General features: G+C 40.6%; 1 protein-coding gene across 1 annotated transcript in view; it reads left to right on the forward strand.

Moving 5' to 3' along the window:
• Positions 1 to 20,206, forward strand: part of LOC103913983 (serine/threonine-protein kinase TNNI3K) — a 96,497-nt gene that overhangs the window by 53,990 nt on the left and 22,301 nt on the right. The window contains exons 18-21 of the mRNA XM_009320586.1: positions 5,948 to 6,000; positions 7,405 to 7,457; positions 8,658 to 8,790; positions 12,293 to 12,402. Coding sequence (XP_009318861.1) covers positions 5,948 to 6,000; positions 7,405 to 7,457; positions 8,658 to 8,790; positions 12,293 to 12,402 — 349 coding nt within the window. The remainder of the gene's footprint in view (positions 1 to 5,947; positions 6,001 to 7,404; positions 7,458 to 8,657; positions 8,791 to 12,292; positions 12,403 to 20,206) is intronic.

Below are 20,206 nucleotides of genomic sequence, written 5' to 3' on the forward strand. Positions count from 1 at the left end.
CAGAATTCCCATTATGGCCAATCATGTTTGTGTATTTTAGTGTTCCTTTTCTTAATTTTTCAGGAAATTAATGCTTAGCAAATTTTGTTTCACTGGTGAGTGGCACATAAAACTCTCTGGAATAATGGCACAGGATTCCCCTTCTGCAGTCTGCTCCACCAGTGAGCAGAGTTCGCTGCAGACCCAGCCAGACTCTCTAGACTTCTTTGCTTAAACTAGAGCAACACATATTACTGCACTTCAGAGGTGCCCAGCTCCGTCCCCATGTATTAACCACCCTGGAAGCCAATGCGTACACACTGGTGAGCACGCAGGAAGCAGGTTGTGCTGTTGCAGCCTCTTGAATGCACCGTGAAAAATAGGTTCGTGCTGCTTCCCCATCCTATCAGCCTGGGATCGTCTCCACCGGTGAGGTACAGTGCTTGCAGGTGCAAGCAGTGCAGCTTCACACCACCCCAAATGAACTGAATCAAACCTTGTCTGTCCCCTTGCCTTCCTGAGACTCCTTCTTCATTCAGGCGGGAACTCACCTTAGTGGTCACCCTGACTCGGGACCCCATCCTTCACATCTGGCCTCTGCCTCCAGAGAGGTCAGGAACCTGAGGCAGCTGGCAGGAGGTTGGGTCATTCAGAAGTTAGGCAGAAAGTGGCAGGGCGGTGACATCGTTTTTCTGTGTACTTTACTGCCTCATTGCCCAGCTACCGCTTATGTCAAATGCCAGGACTCTCGTCGGGAGCGTTATGCCAGTGCTTCTGGATGGCTAGAAGCCAGACTTTGCCTGATGTATATCCCCCCTGTGTGGGGACACATTCCCCCCAGCACTTGCTGACTGCCCAGGCAGCTCTGGCTGTCTGTGCGAACAAGGGCAAAGCGTAGCTACTATCAGATGGCAGGAGGTTATTTCAGTCCTCAGCCTCAGGCGTTGGCTTCAGCCCACCCCAGCCAGCAGCCATGTTTTGTCCAGCTGTCTGTGGCACTCCTCACAGAGACAAAAACAGGGAAAATGCTGCCGGGGAACAGCTCGGGTGGGTGGAGGGACAGAGCCGGCAGCTGTGTGTGCTCCTCCAGGTGCTGCAGCTCACTCCCCACAACCGCGTAGACCTGGGGGTGCAGGGGACAGGTACTGGTGGCTGAGGATTCATGAGCTCAGAGGAACTGCTACTTAAACCCAATGTGCATTGAATCGTGAAGACTCTACCTGAATGCCTCACCACTTGGAGAAGAAGAAAGAAGCATCTGAAATTATACAAGTCCTCAGCGAAAGTACTGCAGAGCTCCTAAGCACTCAGTTCTCATTTCTTGATTACTTTTCTTTATATATGTATCTATGTTTGTGACTGGCTTTCTTCATGACCTTACAGAGCTTTTGAAAGGAGTTTGCTTGTGAGCCAAATGCCTTTAAGCCACTTGGCTAGCTCTAGAAAGCCGGCAGCAGCACTCCAGCACAGCGAGGGGCTGCCCTGCCCAGCGCTTCTGCCCCATAAGCCTGGGGCAGCCCCAAAGCTACGGCAGGGAAGAGGAGGCGGTGATCGCGCCTCTGCCACTCGCTGCAGGGGGGTTATGGCCGAGGGTTAGCCCTGCAGCTGGTCAGAGGCGTGTGAAGGCCAGTCTTTGTTGTTCCTCCTGTGAAAAGCAGTGGAGAACTCAGTCTACTCTCTCCTGTAAATGTGATCTTAAAAATGATGCAGCAAAGAGCAGCGTGCTGTCTGTTCTGTCACATGGTTATAGAAAATCATCTGTGCAATTCTCACGTTTCTCTTAGAAACAGAAATAGTGACAGATGAGGTATACTATAGAGATAAAGATGACGTAAAAACCTGTCAGTAATAGACATTCACTTTGAAACTCTTCTGTAAATTTCAGTTATCAATTGCTATTTACTTAAGAAATGAAATCTCATTTCTATTTTTTTCATTTTGGGTTTTTTTTCTTAATGAAATTGAAAAATTATGACTAAGAGCTGAGGCAGAGCTGGAAAGGTTAAGTTTAATTTGTTATAAACTGATGTGTGCTTAATTTGATGGCTATTTGTTTACTCTCAAACTATGGGGTATGGCAGAGACAAGAGATTACAGCTATTTGGGTTCTTGGCAATATCCTTTTAGTAACTATTAAGGAATGAGATATCTCTGAACAAGAGTTTTACCATATCCTTTTTGGAGGGAAGTAAGTTCCAGCTGTCCTATAGCTCTGAATCTTTTCCTGTACAACGTTCATCAGGGAGCCAAGAGCTTGGAAGTCACTTGGTTATGTATCTGTAGTATGTCGATAGCTTCAGGGAGAATACAGTGTCGTCTTCTTTTAGGGTTAGACATCATCATTATCAAATGAAAAGAAAATTAAATTCTCAGAGAACAGAGAGTTCAGCAGTGCCTGGACAGGCAGAGAATCCAAAGTGTCCCTGATGTATGCTATGGACTGTACATATGGGCATCTTTACAACACTGTTTCTAACTTGAATGCAGTCTGCAGAGTCTCAGAAGCTCTGCTCTTAAATGTGGATAAAATTCAGCCCAGCTCTGTTTTTCCTCCTTTGATGGAGCTAATGTTTGTGCTACACATGCTGGCACACTCACTTCCTCCAAAGCCCTTCCTCTCAACAGGGGTCTCAACCTCAGAAAACCAGACTACCTTTCTATAGGCAATGGCCATCCAACTGCCAGGTGATGCTGGGGAAGTGAGGCTCTTGAGCCATGAGTTTCAATCAGGGTATAGTAATTGCAGTGACTTTAGAGGAGCCCTTGTTTTAAGCTCTATATATTGCTCTGAGAAAGAAATTCTTTCCTCCTCATTGAAAACATAAGCTGGGTACTCATTGTAAAGGCCAGCCACCTTGAGCACAGCTCGTGTATCCGCTTCCCCACTGCATGGGTTGGAATAGCACCACAGCTTTATATGCTGATATTCTCCAACTGTCGATGTATGTATAGACAGAGACCCATTCATCCTGGGACTGGTTCCAAGTCCCCTGATATATTAGTTGAATTGAAGTCTCCCTGGAAATGCCAAATACATAGGGATGGGGTTTTCCCACCATGAGTTCCTACACAGCCAGAATTTCTTCTTATTTCCATTCTGCTTAAGCAGTAAAGTTTATGGAGACTCACCCTCAATATTTTATTTCCTAGCAGCACATATTGTTTCAAACATTAATTTCCAAGTCAACAGAAGGCATTTCCAAATGCCAACCCCATGTGAAAGATTCCTGAGCTAGTTGCAGGTGAGCTGGTACAGCTATACCAAACACATATCCGTACTCCTGCATGAGAATACCAATCCTGAGCTAAAAACATTGGTATGCTGTCATGGCAGTCTGCCCAGAAGACTTACCCCTGCCCCTAAGGAGGGCTAATTAGTTCAGGTTATTATTATTATACTCTGCTTGCAAGGCTGAGAACTCCTCTCTTGTTCACTTACATTTGATCTACTTGAAATCTCCAGAATTCAGGAGTTGATACTTTTCTCACTTGTTTCATCTAGTCTTTTATCTGTTCAGTCCAAGTTCAAGAATAAAGTGCCCCCAAATGAGAATTCACTGTTTTCCAAGGGCAATGTTACTTTTTTCTCTTATTTGAAGCTATCAATGTGAAAATGTGCAATAAATGCCCATTTGCTTCTTACCTAATCTGACTATCTTCCTTTTCACAGTTTCAGTGTTAGAAATACTCTATTTTGACTTGGTTTGGTTCGGTTTGGTTTGGTTTGGTTTGCAGCTCTCCTGCCTACCTGCTCACAAGATGACACCTTTATAAAACAGATAAGAAATATTTATAGTCTTACGTAGAAATCTTTTTGTAGTTGTTTTGTTCATACTTGGAAGCTTATTTTTTTAAATCCTCTAATTAATAGAAAGGATGCATATGTAGGGTTAGATTTCCTCCCAGATGTTATCCATATCCCTCACTGTCTTTGAACAAATAATATGTAAATAAAGCTGAATTTCACGTTACCTTCAATAAATGGGTTTAAACCACCACACAAATCCCACAATTCACCTCTTTGGTTTTAGTAGTTTTAGGACAAATCCAGTAGATTTAACTTTAAGCCTCCAAATATCTCTGCTGACAATCTAAGGTAAAGTTCTGGTTATCCAATCCTTTACATTCACTGAGGCCTGCAGTTGCTATGGTTTCAAAGATTTCACAGAAATCAAAACACTTTGATAGGTGTCAGTACAAGTAATTGTCTTTGATAAATGATTTCTCTGATCTCTAGATGTCCTGACAGAGGTTGCCCCATACATGTGCTGACCAAACAAGAATTTTTCTGCATTTATTCCTTTCTTCCTAACTCCAGAAACTGTCTGGGGCAAAGATGAAGACTTTATATTGAAATAAAAATCTAACATATATGTCTAATATGAATATCACATTTTCCTGGGATTTCTTGCTGTCTGCAGTTCAGTTAGAAGACGTAAACATGAGCCTCACCCCGGCTGCAGTACACCTGAAATCCGGGGCATTTTCCATGGTGCACAGGCAGTTCTGGCTGTAGCACCTGGAGGCAGGGTGAGCAGGGGCAGGGAACAGACACAGGTCAGCTCTGCAGCCCTCACACGGTAACTCCAGCATTTCTCGGAAGCGTTCCTGTCTGCGAAATCCTGCCTGGTTAAACCACAGCTCTGGCCACAGTCCTGAGAAGCGTGGGCTCCGCTCTCCACAGGGCACCACCCATCTCCCCAAATCCTTCCTTGCTACCATTCATAGTTGCAACCACCAGTCTCCAGGGATGCTAATTTCATCATATGGACCAGTTTTGCCTAGAGAGCTTCAGAAAGAGATGCAACAAAGAGGATCCACTACCACAGTCAAAATGCACTGTAATAATTTTTGCAAGTATAATAATCAAGTATAATAATGCAATAATAATGCAAGTATAATTTTTAAGGATAAATGCAAAATGTGGTTCTTTTGATGTCCAATAATGAACAATACTTTATGCTTGCGATTATGCCCATCAAACAATGACAAGGAATATACATTGCACAGAAAATAAGGTGAAACAGTAAAAAATCACTAAGTGCTCCTGACTTATTAAGCAAATGGAAATCTGGCACTTTACCTGAGGCTCAGTTCAGGTCCAAAGTAACTTAGCACACATTATCAGTTGTACTCTGCTAGCTCTCAAAGGTGTTATAAAAAGGGACACTGTAGAACTGGAACACGAATGGAGGGCAGGACTGAAATCTTACTTCTAGCGACTGACAAATCTCCATTAGTGCGAGCAGGGAGAAGCTTTCATCCTAGACGCTGAGATAAGCTACAGGATGAATGATGTCTTCTTTTCATAAACAAATGGAGGTATTTTAAGAAATAAAGTACCTTTGTCTCATGAAAGTAACATTTGCATTATTAAGTGTGGTTATTAAATTAAATAGGACTTACCATTGAGTGATCTTTTTTTTTCCCCCAGCTTAATGGATTTCTTATGGCTTCTAGTGATCCATTCTATAGGGACTCTTCAGATCTGTTCCTTCCCTTCTATACATAGGCATAAATTAGAAATTACCACTATGAATTTACATTTATGTAACCCTTAAAAGAGAAAAGAATCAGTTGATGTAATTTTATTTAAAGGCCATCACTGCGTTTATATTCAAATATCATCTTTTTTTTCACTTCATCACTGCGATTCAGTGCACATATTGAACAAAGCTGTTATACTTGATCTATAACTAATTACAGAGATTGTTTTGCTCTAGTATTGATTAGAAACTGACATTCTTATTTCTGAAGCTATTGGGTTTGCCGTCTCAGAGTTAATGTGTACTTTACAACAACAAATATGAGATGTAGATAAAAGTTGTTTATCTATAGACATTTATCTACTTAAGCAGATGATTTGAACTCCTCAAGAGTTTAGCTATGAACCAAAAACTGTAAAATTTTCACCACCTTTAAGACACTATTAAACAATTACCTATAATAACATTTTTTCCCCCCCCAGTCACAATATTCTCCTGTATGAGGATGGTCATGCAGTTGTTGCTGATTTTGGAGGTAAGGAGTTTTTATGAAACATTTATAAATTAACCTCAAATTCTCTAAAACTAAACATGTGCTGACTACGAAAACGTTGAGGAGATTGCTCTTCATTTTGTTATTATGAGAGGACACAAAAGGCTTTTAGGGATGAGAATACCCCTATTTTTTGTCTCATCTAAGTTAGCAGGTGCTGTGGAGTACCCCACTGTTTATCTGTGAAGGAAGGCCAGATGATAGTGAGATGGATGCATCTCAGTTTGAGTAAGTTCTAGCAGTAGCTTAGAGGAAGAAATTGAGTGAAAATTCTTGTCATAGAAGATGTGCCCTCCTCTTTCATGGCAAGTGCTCAGGATCTGAGGATGATGTTATAGTGCAAGTCTGACTGTTGACAGCCAAGCCCCATGGCAGTAGGACAGGTTTCTTTCATTTTAGTTAAAAGAGCAGAATGTAGCTTGTTATTTCAGTTATGTACCTGAGTAACTTTGTGTTCAAAATTAGACCAGGCTATACCTTATGGATCTGTATTTCGTGCGTTGTCTTGGTGTTTATCAGTCAAGCTCCATCAGAATGCATTCTTCTTGGTGCAACGGTGGAGTTCAGGGAGCTGGGTTTGACCTAACTCCTCGGGAACTACTTGATGTAAGACATGCCCATTGTCACTGTGCAATATCACCACAGGTGATCAGTAGAGATGCATGAACATCAGCTTAATATAGGAGGAGGGTGGTGGCAGTGCGACCATATCTGTGAGGGTCCCAGTGCTGACCCAGGCCTGCTGTTACCCAGCCTGCTGAAGCAAGGAGATAGCACAAGGCTTGGACCACATGGGAGTAGCTGCTTGTCTGGGGCATTGCTGACAATACTCTTATTCATACAGATGCACGTTTAAGTGTATTTTTCTGATATGTCAAAGGCATCTAAGTCCTGTTTGGGGACTTGTTTATGTATCACAAAATGTAGCATATACCATGTTCACTATATTCATGCAAGATCTTGTCATTTTTAGGTGGGCTGCTTTTCTGACATTAAATAAGACTGACAGGCTTCTGTGGGATTGCATTTTAATGCAGGGCTCAGTGACTGTTGTAAATCTAGATACAGTTATATTAACCAGTACAAATAACCATGAGGTCACAAATTCTGAGCTGGATCCTCAGCTGCTGTAAACTGCTATTAATGTCGATGGAGCTTTGTAGATTTATGCCAGTGCTGAATTTAGCATGCAGGTTTCAGAAGCCTCATTGTCTGTACACATCCTTGTTGAAAACCAGCTTTCACAGTTCTCCTGGACTCTCAAAACCCCAGAGTTATTTAAAAAAAACCAAACAAACCACCACTTTTTACCAAGACTTTTGTATAATAAGGTGGGTGTCTGTATTGGTTTGACAGTAATTTTTTTTTTTGTTCTGTATGTTTCAGAATCTAGATTTTTGCAATCCCTGGATGAAGACAATATGACAAAACAGCCTGGGGTTTGTTTCTTGTTTTGTTCCACATAATTAGTATAAAACATAGAGGCAAACTCAGTTTAGGAGAAGATGATATTAGCAATATTTTTGTTGGAAAAGATAAACTGGTATAGTATTTTATCTGTCTTAATATTTCTTTGTGTTTTTTTTTTTTTCCCTTTAAGCCTCTTTAATAGCAGAGATGAGTGAATATATAATATCTGCAACAGAAAATAATGCATTATAAGGTTGTCTTTGGAGCTCTATTGCCCCCAAAATCCTTAGTAAAGTGTCATTTTTTTAATCCACCCTTCCCAGCTCACATACACGTGTTGCTGGCAGGTGGTTCCTATTTCTAATAGGGAATTAGTTATTTGACACTGAATTTCTTTCAGAGTTCTTTTCTCCGTTACAAGTCTATTGCTCACAGAGAGTTAGCTTTACAAGACAGTATTGTTGTCTTCATAAGTTTTAGTCCAGATGCATTCTGTGTGTCACTCCATGGTCATGAAAGTTTGCATCATCGTAATGACTAAATGTGGAATAGGTCAGGTGATGCTAAAACCAGGGTTTGGCAATCATCTTTTTAACAAGTTGTAATACACACTCACTGTCTGAGGAGCGAGTACTGCTGCTGCAGACCTGGATCCTGCTGGGGTTTGATGACGTCTCACTGAGAAGGACCGTCTTGTAAAGAATGTAGATTAAGTTACTGAGGTGCAAGGAATCTGCAAAAACACCCTGAACTCATCACTCCGGTGAGAGGCTGGTTGCTTGTGAAGCAGCCTCAGAATTGGGCTTCTGCAGAAAGCAGTGAGAGCCCAAAAGAGAAGGCACCAACCCAACGCAGCTGTCAGTTTTTCCATCTACCAGCTACCAGGAGTAGTAGTTAACTGGTATTATATGGCATGCTCTGACCTTATGACGTGTTCTCCAGACTTTGAGGCTGGGTGTTCTGCTTTTATTCTAGCACTACTCTCATGTTTAAAGCCTGATCTGTCTGGCTTTATGGGGTTGAGACAGCTACTATACTAGTGCAATAATATGCTGCCTAGATTTTGCAAGCTAGAAAATTTTTCCTGGCAAATTTACCAGTTATTTTATGGAGCAACGGAGGCAAGGAAATAAGAAAAGAAAGGAAAAGAAACATACAAATACAGGAAAAGATGCATATATGAGGAAGTAAACACTGTTAATGTATTATCGATGTTTCCTGATGCACAGAACCTACGCTGGATGGCCCCTGAGGTGTTCACCCAGTGTACAAGGTACACCATAAAAGCTGATGTTTTCAGCTATGCTTTGTGCCTCTGGGAGCTGTTAACAGGTGAAATTCCATTTGCTCACCTGAAACCAGGTAAGATGCTCAATGAATTAATATTTAAATTTCTCTGAACTAGAGAAATAGCTCCACTGTATAATATTAACCAATATTTTACTGAAGTTTGTTATTAAGTGCTAAGATTATGCATTCAGTGAAAAGCATAGAACTATCCCACTATAATCGCATATATTACTCACTACAGATCTACATAACTTACAATTCCTTATCCAGTTCTAGGATTATGAACAAGTCACTCTAATTGTAGGCCTTTTGCCTCTCACATTGGTGTTGGGATTGTAAAGCCATTCCTTAGAATCATGGAATCATAGAATCGTTTAGGTTGGAAAAGACCTTTAAGATCATCAAAGAAGGGAAAAGAAAATGCTTCTCTTTAAAGCTGCAGAAACAAAAAGCCAGCAAGCCCATGGAATTCAGGATAAAGGGACCTTATAATTCAGTTAATGTAATAAATTTAAAAAAAAAAAGGAGGGGAAAGAAACAGTACTCCTATACCTTTTTTTATGCCTTTTATTTCATTTGTGATGCTCCAGTGAGCTTTAACTCCTCTTGAGTCTTCTAGTCCTATCTAGACCATGATTTGAACAGAGTAAAATGGTTAATTCAGAATTAACTGAGATTAATGTTAGAAATTATAACCTTATAGAAGGCCTTGATAATATGGATGATGGTGTACTAGAACTGCACTCAGGAATGTACAGTTTGATCTTCAGTTAAATGGCCATGGAACAAGGACCAGTGGAAAAGGAACACAAACACAAAAATGATTCAGAACTGAAACTCAGGTTCACAGCTAATGGTATTTTATTTCTAGAACCTGAAGTGGAATTGAGTCAGATGTTTGGTTTCTGCATCACTTTAGCAGTTAGAAATAAACAGATATGAAAACCAGCTAATACAGTATAGGAGGTCATATACAAAGCTGGCGCACTAATTGCCAATGATATTCATGACAGCTACCTTTTGCGCGTGAGACGCTGACCTTCCGAACATCACAGAGGCATCCAAAGGAGTTTAATGGAGGTATAATCCCAAAACAGCAGAAAAGTGAACCTTAATTTAATGATTCCCCCAACAGAAACAACAAAAAAAAAACAAACCAAGGAAGGAATCAATAAGTAAAACTTTGCATGTATCAAAAATTACTTTGAAATATTTCACAAACACTGCATCATCTCAGCAGGGTTGTGCTTACATAAGCAAACAGAGTAGTTTTGCGGATCAGTGCAGGTGGATGATGTGTTTGATCTTTGTCTTTGTTGTCACTGTTTTCCTTTGGGCATTGTCTGGCTGGGATGCAGGTTCTTCAGCAGACGCACTGATGTGTTTGTTGCCCACTTGCTTGAGCTGTAGTTGAGATGACTGGGTCTGTCATCAAGTTAGAAACCCATGAATGGTTCCCAGGCTGATCCCACCCTGTTTTCCTGAGAACTGTGGCTCAGTTCTCTATTCGTGCATTGTGTATCTCTCATGTATGCTTGCACAAGGCATGACAGCAAAGGCATCCTTCTGTGCTCTAGGCACAGTCTGCATGTGGAAGTAGAAGTTGGCAGTTACCTGGTGTACAATCTTCCATTTAAAAGACGTTTTGGAAGGCCTGGGGGCAAGAGGACACCCTCTGATATCTGAAGATCCTCTTCCTTGGCTGTTTTCAACAGATGATATTCAATTCACACCTGTAAAACTGTCAGCATGTAAGCTTTGAGTAGCATTTTGTGGGGAAACACAGGGATATAGACGTCAGGAAATTATAGATGTGAAATTAGATTCAGAAACTGAACTATTGCATCCCACATAGCAAAAATAATGCAAAGATGACACTTGCACAAGGAAATGGCATGTTATGATTATAAACATACAGGTACCCAATATAGGAGATGTTGATTAACATTCTGCAGTTACTACAGTTGTTCCCCTGATCCATAAACAAGAACAAATTGAAATAACATTTTTGTAGGTAGGTTGTCATTGATTCCTCTCATGGCTTATAATTGCTCTGGCCCAGAAGAAAAGCAGGATCTGACCAACCAGTCAAACTAGAAAATACTCAGAGGTTCAAGGATATCACATAGTAGAGCTGGAAAGCATCACTAAGTTCAGAGTTTTGGGGACCACCCAAACTCTTTTTTGTTTTACTCATTTTTGAGAAGAATGGATTCTTATCATTTAATTCAGCCATTCTAAAGTACTTTTTAACAAATATGTTTCTTTAGCTGAAGAAAAAGCCTACTGACAGTGAAAGGAGAGCCCAAACAATAGTGGCACAAACTTTGTAAAGTATCATAGAAGTACACAGAGGCACACAGTGTGTTTCTCCCTTTCTTTTTCTAATCCTGACCCCATTAAACTGATGGAATAAATCCTATTAACTTTGGTAAGATGAAATTTTGCCAATAGGTAATATATCACTTACATTACCTTTGGCAGAAAAAAATGGAGCATTTTTCATTGCTATCTTAATCTGATTTGCATTTGCCCTCTTTTCATAGTATCTGCTAAGCAAAAGATGAATCCGGTAGTATGAGAGTCATGCTTTCAAAACGTTGTTAGAGTGGAACCAAAATTAGGCAAACTGTGTTTGCCCCTTTGGTCTACATATAGTTTCAATATCACAGGATTTATCTGATATTAACATTCTGAAACATCATTTTGCAGGCAAAAGCTGCAATGAGGACAGATAATGGCTGAAATTAATCTGTTCTTATGATGAATACTGTGATGAGAGTGGGGTATGGTTAAAAAAATTAGACCACTCTTGTTACAATCTCATGGTTGCAATCGTACAGTTCCCTGCATATCCCATATACTATGATCACATCATTTTAAAGTGTCAGGCAAAGAAAGGATTTTACTTAGCTTTTGATATGAGTTCAAAATACATATTTTTTCTTGAAAAAACCTTGCTCAAAAGGAATGAGAAGGATTAACAATGTATTTGGACTCACTAGACATGTAAACCCAATTAGGAAAACATTTTGGCAATTTTGTCTCAGTCAGTAGTGGTTTGCACTTATAAAAAGGTACTCACTAGATTTTTATGAAAGAAACACTTAGAATTAATTTTTGTCTTAGACTGTAACAGAACTAGCCATGGGTTATTTTAAGAGATCTGAGTCTGTTACCAGTTTACCTGCAACTGGAGTATACCTGTCACCCTGTCTTAATAATGAAGATGATAATTTTTTTAAAAAGTGAGTTGAAAGTTAACTCATTTTTTCTCCCAAAGGCCTTTTTTTTTTTTTTTTTTAGGGTTTAAGCTAAATTAGGTTGTCTTCACCCATGCTCAGTCTTAACAGCAATGTGTTTCCATTCATGGTTATGGACTGCCTTAGCTATCTTTACAAACACGATGGACTGGAAAGCCTCTTTTAAGCTACAAGTCTTTACCTACAGGTTTGATGGTTTGGCATTTCTGTACCTGCTGGGGTGCATTTCAGTAGTAAATAGGTAGTGTTTTCCTGGGAACATGTGTGATTGCTGGGTGCTAACTGGTTTCTGTCGGGCTGTTTGCTTGCAGCGGCGGCGGCGGCAGACATGGCGTACCACCACATCCGCCCACCCATCGGATACTCCATCCCCAAGCCCATCTCCACCCTGCTGATGAGGGGCTGGAACGCCTGCCCCGAGGTGAGTGCCCCCACCTCACACAGCTGGAAAGGCAGCAGGGAAACGGGTATTTCTGCTTGGGCCAACCATCTCTCTGACCTCACATGGCTTCCCCAAAGCCCCGGTTTCCGAGGCAAGTGCCGTTGCAGAAAGCCCTGAGACAGATAATGGTGTATGTCAAGAAATACAGAAGAGTTGCTGAATTGAGGAGGAAAGTAAATTAACATTTAGCCATTCAATGACACTTTAAGTGATTATGTAACTTTGATTATGACTTGAGTTATTATTGAGTGAGTAGAAAAATACTTGCTGCTCTCAGACTTTTGTAGGTATTTTCTACAAATTCTTGATTTTTTCCATGTGAAAAATAAAATCCATACCATCACAACGAGGAGCCAAGTTACCCTGGAAGTGTATAAAATTCTGACTACTTTTATACCACATCCTGAGGCTACTCCCTGATACACTAATAGGATACAAGCACAGGAGGTGTGTAGAAAACAGAATGACCTGAAGACAATCGGAAGTCCTCTCCCTGGCATTTCTGGCACATTGCTGCAGTCCCTGTTCTGTGAACAGTTGGGGATAGGACACGCAGTCAGAAGTTATGAGAAATCCTGTTCTGAGAGAAATAGGAATCAATCTGGGGCCTCTTTCTTCTTCACAGCAGCTATTCTCAGTTCATAATACCCAAAACTTCTCACTGTTTTGTGGTTTTTTTCTTAAGCTGCTATAAGATAAACTCCACATACTGATCTTGTGTATTTGTGTTCCATGAAAAATCACTTATATATATTTACTTATCACTGTGTTTCTTGCCTTTAAAGCAATATATTTTTCTCCTCTCAAACGCAGAGTAGATAAGACCAATGAGGACACATTGCCTGGTCCAAGAGACTAGTCCTCATAAGGTGATCTTTTAGTGATAAATTTTGAGACCCACAGGTTTGGAAGTTAAGGAAATAAAGAGTTAAGAACATTTTGGATCTGCTCAGAACTCCTTCTGTGTTAAGATTTAGTTTCCTAGCAGCAGCTCTAACTAACTGTTTGGAGAGCACACAGTGACTGGTTATGGGATTGCCACCCAGGGATCTTAAAAGCAGTCTACCAGGCTGTGAATGGAAGGGCACCTGGCCTGGAGAGAGCCAAACGTCAGTCCCTACCACCAGGAACTTAGTGGGTACCTGTGCTTTATAAGGGAAAGAATACCAGAAAACTTAGCGAGCGATGTGAATTTAAGATAGAATTTAATAGATGCAGGTATAAAAAAAGATTTTGTACTTTCCATCAAGCAAACAGTAATAAGCCAAGCACGGACATGTTTTAAGTACTGAAACTTGTACATTACAGAGAGCAGGCATGGTTTTGAGAGCTGTAAATGTAAATTTTTACATTAAATTAAATTCATGCTATACGTTCCAATTCATAAACACCACAGACTGCTCCGGTCAGTGAACTTTTCCTGGTTTATCTTCCTCTCGCTTATATTCTATGTTGTTCTGTTTGGCTCTGACGTAACCAGACGTGGTTCCTGTCTGATTCTTCCCATTACCAAAACCACTATTCAGTTAATTGAGTAAAATTACTTGAGCTGAATTACCTTTAATTTTTTCTGATGCTTTAATCAAAAAATATTTTATGTTTTTGGACTTGTTGAAATTTCCCACCACAATGATGCTAATAACTTTCAGGAAAGCTGGGGCAGTTTGTCTGTAGATTTGAAGAAAGAAAAAGAGCACTATCATGATGGGTTTTTTCCTCACTTTCTTTTGCCTCCAAAGGTGCTGCATTAGATATTCCACAGATGGTGGGTACAATATAAATTTTGCACTGGAGTTTTCAGCTTCATTTATTCTGCAAGGAATTAAAGGCACCTCATTTTCTGCCTCAAAACTACCGTCTCTGAATTCTGGTAACGAAGCCTCTTCATGTTCTTCCAGTGGCATTTCAGCTTCTTTGAGTTCATTGTTGTCTTGATAAGGTTGATTGTTTTTAAAGTCTTGCAAATCCTGCATGTCTTCTGTATGCACAGCACTATTAATTTAAAGACTGGTATCACTGCTCAGTAATATATTTCCGTTTTCTGTTGGACTGAGGATACTGGCTGTGCTAGGTGTAACTTGGCACTTTTTTTATAGTGTTGGTATGTTTTGCTCTTCACATTATCCAAAACTTGTAACATATTTTCTGTTTTGGCATCTGAGATTATTTGTATGTCTGAAAAATAATGTTTTCAACTTCAACTCATTTTCATTAAGTGGCATAGTATTTCCTCTTTTCTTTGTTTCATCCTCCTCCATTGTTCCGTCTTCTCCAGTGTTATCAGTCCTGTTCAAGTTGTCTGCAATATCGATTTCTTCTTTTTACTTCTAGTTAACTGCCAGTTAACCAGAATACTCAGGTATAAACTTGGCAACTCTAACAGGGAACAGTGTTCATTTGTGTTGAAATTGTACGACTCTTTGCAGAAACCTGTGCCACAGCAGCTGAATTACAGGTTTTAGAACAGGCAGGCCTCCTTGTGTATGTTTTCATGTGCTTCCCAAATCCTTGACATTTCTACTATAGTTACATTTTGGCATTTCTTTCCTTTTCTAAATGTCTCTGCACATGTAATCCTGTGGCCTCCATCACATCACCTTCATTTCCCTCTGTGGGAAATAAATTCTGCAATTCAGGACTGAAAATAAGAGAGAGACTTCTTACAGTCTCAGGGGATGAGGACAGAGGTAAGGCGTTTTTGTTCTTTAGGACTTCTGCCTTCAGGCCCTTCATCCTTCTTATGCCAGAAATATTGTGGGAAGGATGATAAACATCCACTACGGAGACACTGCAGACTTCTGACAATTTTCTAGCATCTAACACTATTTGTTAAAATAACTGCACTTCCTGTGGTTTTGCTCCCGGGTGATGGCTGCTTGTCACAACATGCAGAGCAAAGCTTTTGGAGTAAATCTCTTTTTCTTCATGAGCATTAGTGTGCTTATTGGTGATTGCACAAGATATCAGCTTTTTTTTTTCTTTCTGCTTTCAACAGTTGTATTTTCAAAGCCACTGTCAGTTTTTTCAGGATTTCATTCAGCAATTCCTTGCACTGGTGGCTGATTTTCTATTCCAGCTGTTCACTACATGACAGTCCACCTGGTTGGATTCTAATCCTGGATGTAAATTAAATTTTATAGTCAACAAGTCATGTCCCCTTATTTTCATTTTACTTTTCCATTTGGCTTCATCTTCGCTCACCCAGTTTTGATTTCCAGGAAGAATCTGAATGGAGACCATTTACCTTTCCCATTTATTGTTTCTGAACTCCTGTGTCTTCTAGTTTCACAAGTGATCATTTTGGGTTTGATGCCAATGTTTTGCGTTCCTTTTCCTGTGATTCTGTCTCATAGCAGCCAGTTGTAACACCCATCCCCTTTGCTAGCTTAGGTACATAAAAGCTACCAATTTTTGGCATTCACCTTCTCTTGACTCCAGCTGATAAGGGTAGCTCTTTGTTATTAAGTACTCTTCTGTTATTCTGCTACTGATTTTTGTTCTTGTCTTTCTCCGTCTTTACGGGTTTTTTTTCCTGTAGAATAATTCTGGAACTGTTTCCTAGTAGCAAAGAAACATTTTTGCCTTCTTCTGGCAGTCCACATTGATCGCCACATTGTCATCTGCAAACTGGTAACATCTTTTGCACACCACATTCCTTTGATTTCGTTGCACCAGAGATACTGGTGGTGGCTTGCAATGAAATGCTTTTGCCTGTGAAGTTTTAAGCTGTCTTCTGGTTGAAGATGGAGACTGCCATGCTTCGATTGTTAAACACTTTTGAAGTATCTCCTTTGCAAGGATTTCACATATCCTGCTAAATGTGTCATTCCCAATGTCTGCTAAACAATAAAATGGAATTTAGCACAAGGAGGAGGAGGAGGAGGAGTATTATACCAATTAAATAGCTCTTTGGGATGCTTTTCTAGGTAGTACAAAAAAGCCTTTCTAGTTGCAGCATAACATCAACCATTTAGCCAACATCTTAACCCAGGAAGGATAAGATGTTATCACCTTAGAGCACTATGGAGACAACACTCTCATGTTACGGCCACATTTTATAATGCCCAATAAAATTAACTGATTGAATTTTAAAGCCTTTCTTGCAATACAGAGACATCAACATCACCAGGAGCCAGGCGTGGCAGAGAGGTAGGTACAGGAATGCAGCATTTTAATCCCATTGCTGCCCAATGTGTAGAGGACTGCATAAGGATGCATCATGATTCTGCTGGCTCATAATGGCTCTCACTACGACTGTGAGAATATTAGGTGTTCTCCAACAGTCCTGGACAAAGGTAAGGCACAGGGAAACCTATGAAGATTCAAGCTCATGAGAAAGCTTTGGCTAAATCTTTGTTTTATGTAGTTATTTAAAGCAAATAATAAAATTTGATCCGTGAGATGGACTGAATGGAGGACAGATAAACTGCGTCAGAGCGGGTACTGTTCTGTCTTCCATATAGCTCCTTTGGCATCTGTATTTGGGGTTTTGGGGGGGTTGGGTTGTGGTTTTTTTCTCTGTAACTTTTTCCTACTTGCACCAGCCCGCAGTCTTGGGGTGATGGATTGGACCAACCTGGTATGGTCTTTGGAAAGAAAGGGAATGACATCAAGGGCAACATTTTCAGGAAGGGCTGTGTCTCATCACAAAAAAAAAGGTTTGGGAGCATAATCTGATTGAAAGGACTCAGACTCATAAGCACCAGATTTGTAAAAGACCTCTAATCTGCAGCTGGATGGAGCAAGGCATTGACATTCTTTTTTAAAAATGTCATTGTAAATGTTAAGGATGTTTTCGACAAGATACTGCCACGTAAGTGCTTTTGGAAGTGCAGCTGTCATGGCAGATGAGTGGCCACTGGTGATTCAGGCAGGATGTAGCACTGGGTGCATTTCCCCTCTCCCTCTGCTGATGTAGCTCCAGGAAGGGGGATTGCCCTGTCCTCCTCCTCTGGCCTGCGCGCAGACTGATGGTGCTGGTGGTGGTGCCAAGGAAGTCACGGTCATGGGCTGGATGCTGTTGTGCTGCTCTGTGAACCCAGAATGGATAATTTGGGAATGCTGAAGGATAACAGATGACAGTCAGCTTTATATGGCACTCAGAAAAAATGTGCAATGCAGTGAAAAGGCTGAAAGAACAGTCTGTCTAGCTGTCTTCTTTTTATGTGGTAGAAAGATACAAACTTTTAAGAATGGTTTAACATTGGTATGATTTTCTTGAGAAAGGAACTTTCAGGGGGGATTTGCTCAGAGAAGGCAGACCCTGTCTGGGGAGCAGGAGAGAACTAAGGAGGACCACAGGAAGAGGGATGTGGAATGGAAGAAAGTCTTGCCTCCAAGATGGTGATGCAAACCAGATTCTTTTCTCTAGCAGAAATTGTTTTCACTAACATAAAACCTTGATTTCTAAACTGCCTTCAAATTCAAAGTAATGTGGTTCAGTGTATTATATGGGTTCCTTTTAAAAACACTTAAAAAAAAAAATTGCATCTCTCTGGCAGAAGTTGCCGAGCTATTCCTTCATCCCAGTCACAAAACCAGGGCACGTTTCTTGCTTTCGTTCTTAAGAAAGTAGAGGATCCCCTTCATGATCCCTTCCACAGGGAGTATTGCCGAATGTTGTGATAGTATTGTATTATTTTAAAGATAACACTTCTAGTGTTAAAGTTTTTCAAATGCCACTGTCCTCAGTGGCATACTGTTACTTAGGAGTACTGTGTGAGTAATTTGAGTGAGTGTGAGGGTTTTTTTAAAGCTAACTTTGTTGCTGATTAAAAATATCCATCAGCTTTCTGAAGGATAGAGTAGGAAAATCTTGAGCTTTGTACTGTTCTTCTACCTTTCAGTCAAACCAAATATACTACTTTCCTGTCCCTACCTCATATTAGTCCAATATTATCCCCTATAGGTTTTACTTTTAACCTGACTGCAAGGTTAGGAAACCATGACAATCATCTCCTACATGGACCTGGTCATCACTACTTTGTTTTTTTTATAGCCACGTGTACCAGCATACAGGCTGTATAACATGTTCCTGAATTTTGCTTATGGCCACTGATTTACTCAGATATGTCCTCATCAAATGCATGATGACGGAAAATCAAACTATCTATTTTTCCTTCTGGATTTTGAATCTTATTCTGATTCTCGCCTTACAGTCCTCTCTGTTCTCTTCTAAAAGAAAATCCACCTTTATCAATCTTTGAAAGGTCATGTAGTGCTGTAGTCTGTAAGTCTTCCCACTGGCCCAGACTGCTTGGGTTAGTAACAGCTCCGTAGAAATCCTCTTTCAGGGCCTGTGCTTCATCATTCACAGGCACGTTTCTATAAAGCTCTTGAGAGCACAAGTCTATCAACCTGCACTTGAGGCATGAGAATGAGCCACTCCTCTTGCGATCAGTGTCCCTCTGAATGCTCCTAAGTGATGTCTGTAGGCATATGGACATTTTATTTGCCTTTAGCATTACATGAGGCCTATTTTCCTGCAGAAAGTGGCACATTTCTTTGTCAAACCCAACAATAGACATGACTATTAATTCATTTTCCTGAGGTAAGCAGTGGCTACAAGATCCCATAGTGAGACAATTTCTTGGCTCATGCATCTGGAGTTTTCTGATGCGTGTTCATTTGCTCTACCTTGTTCAAGTTTCCAGGTAAAGGAGGCCAAGACTAGACAAGAGCGACCAACAACTCCTCTAACAAATAACAAGTTTAAAAGACAAAATTGCATATTGCATAAGCATATTATTAGGAAAATATAAATTTGAAAATACTATGGCAGTTTTCTTGTACTCTACAGTGGTTGGAAATTGAGAGCGAATAATAAGATCAATTAAAGCCTTCTGCCATATCACCTCACAGGTAGTACAATGCGCACATATCATCTTGCAAGACCGGATAAGATTGGGCAGAGCAGCCTGTTAGATGCAGAGTAGCGGCAGCTCTGCAGGTATATTCTCCAGCAGTGCAGAGATCCCCTTAGTCCCTACAGTTAATCACCAGATGATGACCCCTCAGACTTTCTCCAGATGATGATGCATTCTAAGTAACTGCATGTGAGAACAAGTTTATTCACATGTAATTCAGGCCATGTAGACTTTACCAAGCTTCACACTTATGCTGAGCTGAGTTTATCACTTACGCATCTCTGCCTCCCGGCAGGGCTGTTAGCATTGCAGATACCATAACAGTGGACCAGAATTTCCCTGCTGTTTTGAAGAATCGCTCCACCAGAAAATTTCTTCATTATCTTGTAAAGATGATAGTTTTGATTACTGATGCATGGCTTAGTAGAACTGGTCTAGCCAAAGACAGGGAAGCCACATCCACAGAAGATAGAGCTCACTGGAAACAACATGATGGCAGTGTAGAAGATAAAAGATAAAATACCGTGCCTTTTGAAAACTCAGGACAGGTCCTGCAGTCTGTAGGGAGAGAGGGAACAAGCCTCAGGGGTCAAAGGCTGCGTGAGCAGCAAAAACAAATGCAAAGTCATGATTAACCCAGGCAATAAGAAGACTTAAAAGAAGCTAAGAAAACAACCATTGAGCTCCAAGATGGGTTGTCATGTTTTGTTTCACTTCCCAGCAGTCTTTGTCCAAGCACGGACTGTGCCTAACCTTTCTGAGCCTGAGAGCTCACATGAGATCTCAGCCTTAGGTGATTTGACTGCAGGCAGTGGTATGGCTGCAGGCAAAATTTTAAGCTATAAGATGAAAGAGAGTATGTTCAAGGATGGCTTTTGGCAGCTGTACAGAAATGAGGGTCATTTCACACAGGAACA

The sequence above is a fragment of the Pygoscelis adeliae genome, unplaced genomic scaffold, assembly GCF_000699105.1.
Source record: "Pygoscelis adeliae isolate BGI_AS28 unplaced genomic scaffold, ASM69910v1 Scaffold402, whole genome shotgun sequence".
Taxonomy (NCBI): domain Eukaryota; kingdom Metazoa; phylum Chordata; class Aves; order Sphenisciformes; family Spheniscidae; genus Pygoscelis; species Pygoscelis adeliae.